The 13461-nt window shown below is 37.7% G+C and overlaps 1 protein-coding gene across 2 annotated transcripts in view; it reads right to left on the reverse strand.

Annotated features, from left to right (window-relative positions):
- Positions 1-8408: 8408 nt before the first annotated feature.
- Positions 8409-13461, reverse strand: part of LOC120524986 (breakpoint cluster region protein-like) — a 103973-nt gene continuing 98920 nt past the window's right edge. For both annotated transcript variants that reach the window (XM_039746903.1, XM_039746904.1), the window contains exons 7-8: positions 10141-10183; positions 8409-8674 (exon numbers count right to left, since the gene is read on the reverse strand). In XM_039746903.1, the coding sequence (XP_039602837.1) occupies positions 8514-8674; positions 10141-10183 (204 nt within the window). In that variant the 3' untranslated portion in view covers positions 8409-8513. The remainder of the gene's footprint in view (positions 8675-10140; positions 10184-13461) is intronic.

The raw sequence follows: 13461 nt of genomic DNA on the forward strand, positions 1-13461 counted from the left end.
CCATAACATTGCCAGTAACATCATGTACATAATTTTTATAATATTGAAGGTGCATTCCATGGTAAATAAATACCTTGAATGGAATACATAACCGATTTTTTTGTTGGTAGCAGTCACTTAGGAAAAAGCAGCAAGGAAAGCTTTTACTTTTCTCCTTTTCCGTCACAAAAAATACCCCGTGTATACATATATATTGTCAAGCACATGAGCTTGAAGCGTGTTACGCAGTTTTGAGTCTGTCCAAAAAGTTTATAGGAAAGGCATTTGATGTGACACACCAGATAACACAATTTCTGTTTATCCTAAAGTGGAGGAGGTCTCACTGGAGGACAAATTACATCATTTCCTGTTTTTCATCTCCAACTCCTCCCCTTTTGCTTTCCTCCACTACAAATACCAGCACCACCGGCAGAACTTTGTTTCTTGTAATCTGAACTCCATCCAGAGTGGAACTTTCTGAGACAGAACCTTAAAGTAGTAAGCACCATGTCACCAGTGTCAGCATCATTTCTATTTTTTCAGTTTTTCAACACTGGTCATTAAATGGGGATACATATGGTAGCCAAGCCCTTTATCTATTTTTTCTGTATACTTTTACTACAATAAATGCAAATGCAAAGTCTACATTTTTAGGGAATGGTAATTCACGGCAAGTCTAATATGAATGATAACATGATATTATAGCTATAATAGTCTATCTAGCCTTATGGGAGTGAATCCTATAATGTTAAAAGCTTCAACTGCTTGAGGAGCATAATCAGGAGAATCTAGTACACAGAATGATTCTCTCAGGCTAAGTTTGGTTACTCTAGGTAAAGCTAGAATGATTTCAGTCCATCTTTTATTGATGACTGTATTCCTAGTCTTCATCTCCTTGGAGACATACACATAATACAGAATCCTTTAAGCAAAAGTTCTGAAATCTTCTGAGCTCTAACCAACATATGTTGTCTATCAGAGTATCCTAATAAAGAGAACAAGGGTGATGTGGTGCTTGACTATGTACAGTAGATTCATAAAGTATTCAGACATCTTCACTTTCTGCACACTGTATTGATAGATAGATAGATAGATAGATAGATAGATAGATAGATAGATAGATAGATAGATAGATAGATAGATAGATAGATAGATAGATAGATAGATACTTTATTAATCCCAAGGGAAAATTCACATAATCCAGCAGCAGTAGACTGATACAAAAAACAATTATTACTCTTAGAGGGCTGAATATTTTCTAAAAAGCACACAAAGCAATTGTTTCACACAGAAATCAACATAAAACATCTGTTGCTACGTGCTGCGGCCGCTGTTGGCGCATGTTTGGCATCTCTGGCGGCAATGGCGTCTCAATGGTCAGCAGGAATGCACGGTGGGCTGGCTGCCTGACTGTCTTTGCACAGCAGGTTGGTGGCGATGGTGGCAGTGTGATGCAATCTGGTTTGTACCTCTTGTCATCATATGTGGTGGCCCTCCCAGACGAACGCTGCCGTAGGCGCATCAGCTACACGGAAGTGTTCAGCACCACGATCAGACGATGCTGGTACCTCACTTTCATTTTCAATATCCATCTCCAGATCACTTGCATCAAACTTGGGAGTTTGAAAAGTCAGAGTTCTATTCAACGAAATTATGTGAAATGTCCATGGAGTATTTTGCTTGTCGCATTCGCTTTGGTCTCTCGCCAGATGTCGATGCCATTGTAGAGGTTGTCTGCTCTTCGCTATTCACGCACGCGCAGAGAATCGAGGTCAAATCAACAAAGCTATGTAACTGTCCTTCTAGCAAAAAGAGTCAAACTAAAACATAAGGGCGAGTTTCGTCGCAGTTTACAGACGATTATTGTCCTCTACCCCTGAATTTGGACAAAAGTCGACATCAGCCCTGAAAGAGTTAAATTAAATAGTAATAAAAATGCATGTAAAAGCAGACAATAACTTTGAGTAATGTTAGCATTTACTCCCCCGGGTGGAACTGAAGAGTCGCATAGTGTGGGAGAGGAATGATCTCCTCAGTCTGTCAGTGGAGCAAGACAGTGACAAAAGTCTGTCGCTGAAGCTGCTCCTCTGTCTGGAGATGACACTGTTCAGTGGATGCAGTGGATTCTCCATGATTGATATGAGTTTGCTTAGTGCCTGTCACTCTGCTACAGATGTTAAACTGTCCAACTTTACTCCTACAATAGAGCCTGCCTTCTTAACAAGTTTGTCCAGGCGTGAGACGTCCTTCATCTTTATGCTGCCTCCCCAGCACACCACCGCATAGAAGAGGGCACTCACTACAACCGTCTGGTAGAACATCTGCAGCATCTTATTGCAGATGTTGAAGGACGCCAGCCTTCTAAGGAAGTATAGTCGGCTCTGACCTTTCTTACACAGAGCATCAATATTGGCAGTCCAGTCCAATTTGTCATCCAGCTGCACTCCCAGGTATTTATAGGTCTGTACCCTCTGCACACAGTCACCTCTGATGATCACAGGGTCCATGAGGGGCCTGGGCCTCCTAAAATCCACCACCAGTTCCTTGGTCTTACTGGTGTTCAGGTGTAAGTGGTTTGAGTCGCACCATTTAACAGTCTTTGATTAGCTTCCTGTACTCCTCCTCCTGCCCACTCCTGATGCAGCCCGCAATAGCAGTGTCGTCAGGGAACTTTTGCACATGGCACATTTTTATTGTGTCATAGATTTAATTTGAAACTGATCAATTTGATGTCCCATCAGTCTTCACTCAGTAACCCAAAATAACAAAGTGAAAATATGGTGGATCCGCCTGCCCGTCTCCACCAAGAGCTGCCATCTGCCCTTTAAATCCAGAGGGTCTTCCACAGCTCCTGGCAGTCCATTTTGAATGTACTGTACTAGAGAGTGGTAAGTTCTTGTGCTTTTTAATTTTGTAGATTTTTTTTTAATTCATGCTCTGTTTTTGACTTTGTTTATGGTTTACAATATTGGAACATTGGTTGCATTGGATGTCCTTCTTGTTTAGGGCACATCTTTTTGCCTTTGTGTTCCATGGAGCTCCATTGTTATTGAAGAGCAATTTTGTGATATTAAACTTTGATTTTGTAAAGATTGTATGTAGCCCATTTTGTGCCTAACCAGAGTTTTTGACAATGTTTCCCTCTCTGGCGGGCATTTGTGAAATTGTTTTTGAGATTTGCATGTGTTGGGGACTCCTAGTTTGAAAAACAAGCCATTTTCCAAGAATAAAAATGGAAGTAACATTGTGTGGTCATGGGGTGTGGCTACATGATATAATGGTTGTAGGCAGGTGTGATGTCTGGTAATGTAACAGAGCTTGTTTTTCGCCCCCGAAAAAGTAGGTTTTAGATAACCACAACAGAGTTTCAGCTTTTCCGATTCCTTTGCAAGATTCTGTCATTTTCAACATATTCCTATTTTAACAGAACTGATCCCTTTAATTGTGCTTTATATGTCTTCCCTCTTCTTTGTTAGCATTGATAGAACCTTATTTGCCCCCTGTGGGAAATTTGGCAATGTTGTGCTGCTTATTGCATTGCTTAGGAAAAAAATTGAAGAAGACAGGTCATTGAAATAAACCCTTGTGGGTTTAACCATATAGCATTTGGTTTCTATTTTCTTTGTTCACAGGCAACATTAAATCCTGCTAGATTTTTACCACCAGCATGGTGTTTCCCTTTTTTGTATTTGCACTACATTAATTCAGGTGTCTCAGCAGCATGTTTTGTGCCTAAGAAATGTATTTCTTTGTGCCGGTTGAATAGACTAGTATTTAAAAAATGATACAAACCATAATTGAGAAAACCCACTTTGTTCAATGAGAATATAATGTTTTTATAGTTTGCATCTGTTTAGCCACCGGCTTGGTCAATCTTTATAGGCATCTTTATGTCAATCACAAGACCTGGGACCTGCTTCAGTCTGGATCATTCTTGGATGTAGATTGATTTTTTTAACCAGTCCAGATGTGTTTGCTGAATTTTTCACAGATCCTTCCTTAAGTCTAAGAATAAGTTTTATGTGCTATTGTTTTATTAAGAACTGTAATAAATATAATGCTCAAAATATTAAAGGAACATTTTTAATTAGAGTACAGCATCAAGTCAATGAAACTTCTGGGATATTGATCTGGTCGGTTAAGTAGCAGAGGAGGTTGTTAATCAGTTTCAGCTGCTTTGGTGTTAATGAAATTAACAACAGGTGCACTAGAGGGGCAACAGTGAGACAACCCCTAAAACAGGAATGGTTTAACATGTGTGTCACTACTGGTAGCATGAGGCCATACCTGGACCCTACTCATACTGTTCAGGAACCCAGTGATCCCCTGGTCCAGATCTGGGAGGAGATCCCCCAGGATACGATCTGTGGTCTCATTAGGAGCATGCCCCGATGTTGTCAGGCATGCAATGAGACACATGGGGGCCATACAAACTACTGAGTACGATTTGGAGTTCCTATAATGAAATTTAGGGAAATTATCTTTTCCACTTTGATTTTTGAGGTAATTCAGCCCTCTGTAGGTGGATAATTTTTATTTCCATCAAATCATGTGGCATTCTTTCATTCCTAACACATTACCCAGTCCATATCAGTATATATATCCAGCATGATTTTTTCCCTTTGAGATCTGATGTGTTTTCACAAGTGTTCCTTTAATTGTTTCCTTTTTCCAGTAATGCTCTTTCCAAATGTTTTCAGTCAAGATTGAGATAAGGACACATCACTGGCCACATCAACAGAGCCAGTTTTTTTTTTCTTTTTTAACAATTCCTTTGTTCTTCTGGATGTGTGTTTTGGTTCATTGTTCTGCTTAATGAACCCTAATCTTTGATCCATACTTCATCTTCTGATACTGGGTAGAACTTTCTTTTGCCCTTATTTCATAATTTCCTCAATGTTTTCAAGACCTTCAGTATCAGAAAAAGCATACCCACAATATTATGGAAACTTCACCATATTTAACAGTGGTATGGTCAGGGGTTCCCATCTCCGGTCCTGGAGGGCCACAGTGGCCGCAGGTTTCATTCATTAACTTCTTTTGAATTAATTTTAAAAATAAATAAACATGAAGGTCTCAGGAATGTTGATCTGCTCAAGTTACCAAAATATTTTAGCAGTACTCTTAGAAAAGAGAAAATCAACAATTTCAGAAATGTATGCTATTGCACAATGAGAGCAGCAAAAAGCCATGGAATTAAAGAATGACTTTAATTAACAACAAGACTCTGTGCCTAATTAAGCAAATGGCTAGAGTGAAACTGGTTGGAATTTGAGGCCTAACTTAGTTGGTCTTCTGTTGGCTCACTTATTTCACATTTCTTTTCTGTTTGGGTGCCATTTAAGGAAAGAAATCAAGCAAAATTCAGACGAACGATGAAGAAATTCAGGGAAACAAATCTTAATAAAGTAAGTCAATTAAAATTAATTCAAAAGAAGTTTAATTAGAAACAAAAACAGTATACTAATTAAGAAAAGGGTTAGAATGAAAACCTGCAGCCACTCTGGCCCAGAGCTGGGGAACCCTGGGTTAGGCTGTTCTTTTCCTGTTTAACTTCATCAGCTATAAACAAATCGCTGTTCTGCATTGCTTTAGAGCTTGATTTTTGATTTCATCAGATTGTTTTCCCCAAAGAATAGTGGTTTCTGTAGAATTTAGGCAAAGATCAGTCATACCTTTTAATGATTGTCTTTCAGCACTGTGGTCTTGCTTTACCTTTGTCCATAAAGCTCTTCAAGTGTAGTGTGTGTGATGTGTGTTATGGTTGAAACCATTATTCCAAGTCAGCTTTAAGTTTTTTGCATGCTGTATGTGGTGTTTTTTCAACAGTTCACTTCAACTTTCAAAGACTTCTTTTGTCAGTTTTCCTCTAACTTCCATTTTCTGGGAAGTTCTTGACAGTTCCATGAGAATCAAACATCTTTAGAACATTGCAAACTGAAAATCGCCTTGTTCCTTTTTGCGTGTTGTCACACACGTGTGCATGGGAAGCAGCTGAAGGGCTTAGACAATACTGTTTATACATCTGCCCAGGGGGGGGCGGGGTACGCTGACGCTCTTTCTGAGTTCTCTGCAGGTCTTACCGGAAATCCCACCAGGAGCCGCCATTTCCAGGAAGGACTTCGGTTCCGGCCCCAAGAATGAGGTTCGGTTCCGGCCCCAAGGATGATGTCACTTCATGGTCTCAAAGCTCACTGCCTTTGCTTAGGCAGGCAGTTCTGTTTTGGACTCTGTTGTGTAAACAACTGTTTAAAAATGCCTCAAAGACTTTTGCAGCCGGGAAACCGCATTAAACGGGTGGCTGCCCCAAACCTTTCCACGCCTCTGGTCTCCAGTTCTTACAGTGTTTATATTTTGTGATCATAGTTGTCCTGATGGTCTCAAACATCTCCCTTGTCTTCGGGGACTGAAAGGGAACTTCCTATTCCTTGATAAGATCATGTCATATGACTACTGGGTATTTATTATAGATGAGCCAAATGTTACAGCATTGAGAATCAAGTTCTCCTAACTTACCTGATATCAATTTTTGGGTGCCAACACGTGTTTGATTTTTCTACCATTTCTACAACATACTTTTTTTAACTGTCACTGTCTGTTCCTGTCCTTTGAAACAAGTATACAGACCAAGGCGGTCAGTCTCACTGCTCATTATTTTCAGAGATATTGTACATGACAGACTTTAAAAACAAGGGTACAAAAATTTTTGACCACAACTATACTAAAAAACAACAAGGGCAATCTTGAATCTAATAAGTAATAGAGAAAAACTCTTTAGCTAAGACCTCTTCCTCAATTTCTTTTTGACTTTGATTATTGTGCACCATTTTGGTTTTGTTGGTTCAATTTTCCTGACATACACGTAAGAGACCTGTTTATGCAATATTCCTTTAGCTTAACTCAGAACCTTGCTAATTTCCCATTGCAAACCAATACAGCTATTACTGTCCAATTGTCCTCTATTTTTCATCTTGGCTATATTACAGTAATTTTGTAATTTCTTAAGTTTGATTATTTGTCGCTAACTCTTATTTACTTCAGTTCTGACTTGTGCTAAACTTACTATTGAAAACAATGTTTGCATTGTCTCATTATTATACTTGTTGTGGTGTCATCATATGGACAGAGAGTTTTTTTGATAATAAGAATCTGAATACGAGACTTAATCAAAAAGGAATAACTACAAAGTCAAAGATACTCTTGTAAAAACTATAAAATGAGACAAAAAACTGTTGTGAAAAATTCAAGACTTAGGGCACATTTCGAGCATGAAAATACACATATGGCAAAAAAAGGAAAAAGTCTACAACAAATAAAAAATCAGGTTTCTAAAACCTGACGCATGAACATTTTTACATAATTTACCCTTTATGCAATCATCTTGTAAATGTGCTTTCGTGAACGTACTTCAAACCCCACCAGGTTCCACCCTGAAGCCACCATATAGGAACCATACTAATCAACCTCATATACAATCACAATGCTGCACACCTTCATTCGCTGGTAGAATAGCATCCCTCCTGGGAGGAGGAAAAAAACACATCTACGCTCTCAGATTTAGATCTACAAATGGCATCAGTAATTGGAGATGGCTTTTTATGTGGCATTATACCAGAACAGTCCTGATAATTGTCTATCTTATGTTGGCATCACAGATGACTAGAATGTTAATATAATGTAACTGCTTATAGTTAACAAAAGCAGCATGATTCTCTTTAGGTACCCAAATTGCAAAACCCAAACACTGTTGCAAATTGCATTTTATTGATGTTGGTAACAGCATATTATGGTATATGCACCCATACCTTACAAAAATTAGATGAAGCACTTCACCGGTCAGTTAAAGGCCTCCAGTACAGCGTTCATAACGGAGTGAAGTTTGGCTGAGATATTTCTGATCTGTTGGCCAGTTCCATGAGACACAACAAAAGGTAATCTAAACTGACGGAAAAAAAACTAAAAAAGTTCTTCAGTGCAAATACGCAGCATTGGTGCTCTGAAATAGAGTCTGTACATCAAATTCATCACATTTGAGTTGTAATATATGTGTCACGTTAATGCACATTATAATAACAACTCAGCAATATATATTATTATGCATGTGAGCCATCATTTAGCTGGTTTGCATGAATTTCCCTACTTGATCAAAGGTGCTGTTATTTCCCCAAAATTTTGTGTATGCATGGGTCATAGTTAAAAAAATTGCAAATATATGCATGTTCCCCTATCAAATTTTATTTTATAAGTCCTGAAGTTTAAAAGGGAAGTTGCGTATGCACAATTCATTTTAGCTATAATAATTAATATTTAAATATATATAAATTGAATTCCCCATATTTTAAAACCTAAATAAGGTAGAAAATGTCTGAGAAATATGTGTTTAAAGGTTCAGTTAAAAATTAGTACAGAATGAATTCACAGCAGCTGTCACCTCCACTTTGCTATATTTTTCTTTTTTATCCCTTTTTTTTCTACTGTATCACTAACCTTTACACTATGCTCGACACTCTCCAGTGGTTCATTCTCATTTACACTCAATCTGGCAACAGATGAACTTGCCTCCAGATTTTAAACCATACAAGAGCTGCCAGTATATATGGTGAGCTTGACATAACATGCATCCACACTGGCTGCATACTTACATGCAGAACCAAAGTGGTCTTTGTCACTCGATCCAAAGGTTTGTACAGAAGAGCTGCATATGGAAAACAAAGGCAGATATAACACTGCATTAATTACAACACTTAATTCATGGGATCATAAAATTACATGATAGAACTAACCTTTAAAAAAAAAACACATATAGTATCAGAAATATTTCTGTTATGATTCTGTGTACTTTACTATTTCCAGAGTGCCTGTTCAGCTTCTATTATTATTTTTAGTTATTAATAAGTGTTGCAGTTTTTTTCATTTATTTTTTTAATGTACAATGCCATGGCTGTTGTTACGATGTGGTGTTCATCACTATGGAGCGCATCTCCAGAAATAACATAATTAATGCAATAGCCCCAATGATATAAACAGCAGCACATCAGGTATGTCATTAGTCAAGTTTGCAGATATCCTCAAAAAAAATCTTTTGTGTGAGTGTTTAGTTTTGGTGCTTTAAAGACCCCGATTTACTGTTCTTTGCTTTGAGATATAAGTGCCATTGGTCTGTAGTTATTAGGTGAAGAAGCACTTTCCTTCCTTGGAACAGAAACCATGCAGGATATTCTCAACAGAAGTGGCACTTCTGAAGCCTTAGAGACAGAATGAACAGGCGACAGAGGACACCACAAAGTTGGTCAGCACAAGCCTTAAGAACTTGAGAACTGACTCTGGTACTGAAGCTTTTCCTGTGTGTAGCTTCCTCAACTATACAATGTTCGGCTGGAGCTTGCACTGCTCTACAATGTTTCCTTTTCCCAATCAAAGTTTTTTCCAAAGATTTTCAGTCAGACTGAGATGAGGAACAATAGCTGGCCACCTCAACACAGTATTTTTTTTTCCTTTTCAACCATTTTCTGGATGTGTGTTGAGTCATTCCCATTTCTAAATTTGTCTTTCTTTATGTATATTCATTCTCAAACCCAATTAATCTAATTCAGTGTTTCAGGACTAGAGAGTGTCAGTCCATTGCAGATCCTACATTTTTGTTCCACATAACACAATAATTAATATTTACAAATATTAAGGGAGTTAGTAAAACAGATCTCAAATATGATTTTAAAATTTGGAAACATATTACATGTATATTTTGCGGAATTGCTCAAAAGTATTTATTCACATTGAAAACTACACAGTGGAAGAAATTGTTCCTGCCTAGTGTCCTATGATTTTTGTGAAAAGCTCCAACTTCCATGTAACCCTGTTCAGGACTGGATTTTGGAAATAGATGGCTAGATAATATGTCACTTAAAGTTCACGAGTACAAACAGGATATATGCCTAAAAAAAGACATTTTCCTTGTATGATATCTTTATGATTATTATTATTATTACTATTATTATTATTATTATTATTATTATTTAAACAAACAATACACAGTTCAATATTTCTGACTTTTTTCATTCTTACAATGTAATTTTATATGATCACTTTAAGAGAATTTAAAAACTCTAGGAAATTTTGATGACATATTTTCAGTTCCTCTTAAATTTTATTATGAACACTTACCTTCTATTGTATATTTTGCCTTTGTCTGCTTACAGGACATGTCCTAAAACAAGAAACCAAAACAAAACAAATGAAAAAAAAAACAATTAAAAAACAATGTACCACTGTACAGTATACAAAATACGACAGAGAATTGTTTATCCAACTTTCTCCCTTTCAAAGTTTATAATCATTTCACATCCGACTAACTGCTCTCAATCTCAGTAGTGAACTAAAAGAGGAAGCCGGCCAAGTTCTCCACGGCCTGTGAGTCCAGCTCTTCTCTGAACATTGACTGCTCACCAAATTTCAGGCACTTCACTATATGGTTGGACGGATATAGTAATGAAGCTTGTGAGTGTGAACACCTTTGCATTACCAAAAATGTACCTCACCTTCTTATAATTCAATGCACTGCTGTAGTATTTGTTCATTGATTATGCTATATTATTCTGTATAGGATGTTGACATCTTACGAGACTGCTCAGCACAATTTTACTTAATACTGTAAAATACCCAGGGGTGGGCAACCAATCGGCCATAGTCTTTACAACTTTGACTATGTCTAAGTTTGTCTGTGATTTTGTGTTATAACTGACCGTAGACCGTATTTTCCTAATTTTTTGCTAATGAATGTTTTTTTTTTTTTAAAGACTATTCTTTTGTTAACTGGCCACATCCGAGGAATATTATAAATGAAAAAACAGTGGATTCAGAAAGTACTCATACCCCTTCACTTTCTGCACATTTTATAATGTTGTAGATTTAGTTTTAAAATGATAAACTGATCATTTTTCCCATCAATCTACAATCAATAGCCCATAATGACAAAGTAAAATCATATTTTCAGAAAGGTTTGCAAATTGGACAAACATCAAAAACTGAAATCTCTCATTCATAGAGGTATTCACACTCTTAATTCACACATTGTAGAAACTCCTTTGGCAGCAATTACAGATTCAAGTCTTCTTGAGTAAGTCTGTACAAGTTTTGCATACCTTGATTTTTCATGGTAGATCCTCTCAAGCTCCATTTGATTGGACTGGAAGTGTACGAAAGCTTCATCTTCAGGTCTCTCCACAGCAGTTCTATGGGGATTAAGTCTGAGATGTGGCTGCACCACTCAAGGACAGTCAGAGACATGTTGTTGGTTGTTTGCTTTGGGTCATTGTCATGCTGAAAGGTCAACGGTCATCCCATTCTGAGGTTATATGCACTGTAGAGCAGTTTTTCTTCAAGGTCTACTCTGTATTTGTCTGCATTCATCCTTCCCTCAATTCTGATCAGTCTACCCATCCCTACTTCTGAGCAACACCAAAGAGTTCAATGTTTGTCTCATAAGACAAGAGATTTTGTTTTCCTAATGCTCTCAGAGCCCTGTACATGCCATCATATGCATTTTACTCAAGACTGGCTTCAGTCTAGCCACTGTACAATAATTGTCTAATTCAGGTGAGTGCTGTTCAGATGGTTATTCACTAAGGTTCTTCCATTTCAGCAGAGGACCTCTGTAGCTTTGTTAGTGTAAGAGTTGGGTTCTTGATCACCTCCCTGTCCAAAGTGCTTCTTTCCCGGTTGCTTAGTTTGACCAGACAGCCAAAATTAGGAAGAGACCTGGTGGTTCCCAATGACTTCCATTTTAGAATGACCATTCTGCTCCTGTGAAGTGGTGGCTCTGAGGTGAGGGATCTGCATCAGCAGTTGGAAGGTTGCCGATTTGAATCCCATAAACACAAGAAATGACTCTACTCCATTGGGTTCTTGAGCAAAACCCTTAACCTGCAATTGCCTCAGTCGTGGATATGACATTAATTTGCATCAAGCCCTGAAAGCAGGTCCTTCAACCTGCAAAGGAAAACCCGGGGGCTGGTGGGAGGTTTGGTACTCCAGCCACTGTAAAAAAAACCTCATACTGTTCAGTGTGGTGCTGAGGTGTCACTGGCTGCATTCGGATTCCAATCCAGGTGGTTTGTCGTGTGTTAGGTGTGGCAACATGCTATAATCAGGTCATGCTCCCAACCTCTGCTCTTCCAGGTAAAACTCAAAGCTTTAGAAATGGTTTAATCCCCTTCCTTGATCTATGTCTCACCATAATTTGATCATGGCAGGTCTACAGAGAGTTGGACATTATGCCTTGGTTTTTGCCCTGGCATGCAGTGTAAGTTGTAAACCTTCTATACACAGGTGCACATGAGCCTTTCTGAACAATGTCTAATGAATTCATTCTGCCAATGGTAGACTTCAATCAACTTTTAGACACATTACAAAGATAATGATGAGATTTCAGTGCATGATTTTTGATAAATTTGAAAACCTTTCTAAAAACGTGTTCACTTTGCCATGATGAGTTATTGGGTGCACAATGATGAACTAAAATGGTGGCCAATTTATCTATTTAAAATGTGCAGACAGTGAAGAAGTCTGAATACTTTCTGAATGTACTGTGTACTGCAATCACTCTGAAATTGCTTTGTTTTATTGCATGTTTAAACCTATCTGTATTTTAACATTTGTATATTAATTTGTAAGTCTGTCATTTATTTTTTTACCTGTAAACAGCACTATTAGCCTTCATTCAGTGAACAGCACAACCGAAAAACTTAAAATTATTAATACACTAAAGAAAAAGGCAATATTAGTCGCCTCAATTTATTAACAATTATCCTAAATGCTAGAATGTCTTAGCAGCTTTTTGCAACCTAAGATATTCAATTCACTCTTTCAGACAGAAAACTCCAAAGCAACCTACTAATACACCAAAACAGGGCTAATGTAAGAAACAGCGATATTTAAAAAAGTGTACTTTTGCCTAATTTCCAGGGTGATTGTTAGCCTTTGTCAGAAGAATAAGTAATGTGCGCACTTGCAAACTTACAGGAAGCTATAAGCAAAAATGTGAGAAACAACCACATCCCTTTTTGGATGTGGTCATCAAGAATCTGTTAACATTTTTGCACTTTCTACTATGTTTATGCCTTACCCCTGCAACGTGTGTGCCTGTTTGAAGCAGTCAAAGAAACTCGTCTATAGATTTTGATATGCTGTGTTTATCAGAAGACAGACAGACAGACAGACAGACAGACAGACAGACAGACAGACAGACAGACAGATAGATAGATAGATAGATAGATAGATAGATAGATAGATAGATAGATAGATAGATAGATAGATAGATAGATAGATAAGCATTCTAATTTTATTAGAAATCTCCTGCTGTGCATACACAGGGATGCACATCTGACTAGACAGACTCATTCCTCTAACTTTTAACAAGACCATTCACTTTGATGTGCTCATAATTGTTTTCTTTGTTGCTCTACGCAGTGACACATGGTTGGTAAC

The sequence above is a fragment of the Polypterus senegalus genome, chromosome 3, assembly GCF_016835505.1.
Source record: "Polypterus senegalus isolate Bchr_013 chromosome 3, ASM1683550v1, whole genome shotgun sequence".
NCBI lineage: Eukaryota > Metazoa > Chordata > Cladistia > Polypteriformes > Polypteridae > Polypterus > Polypterus senegalus.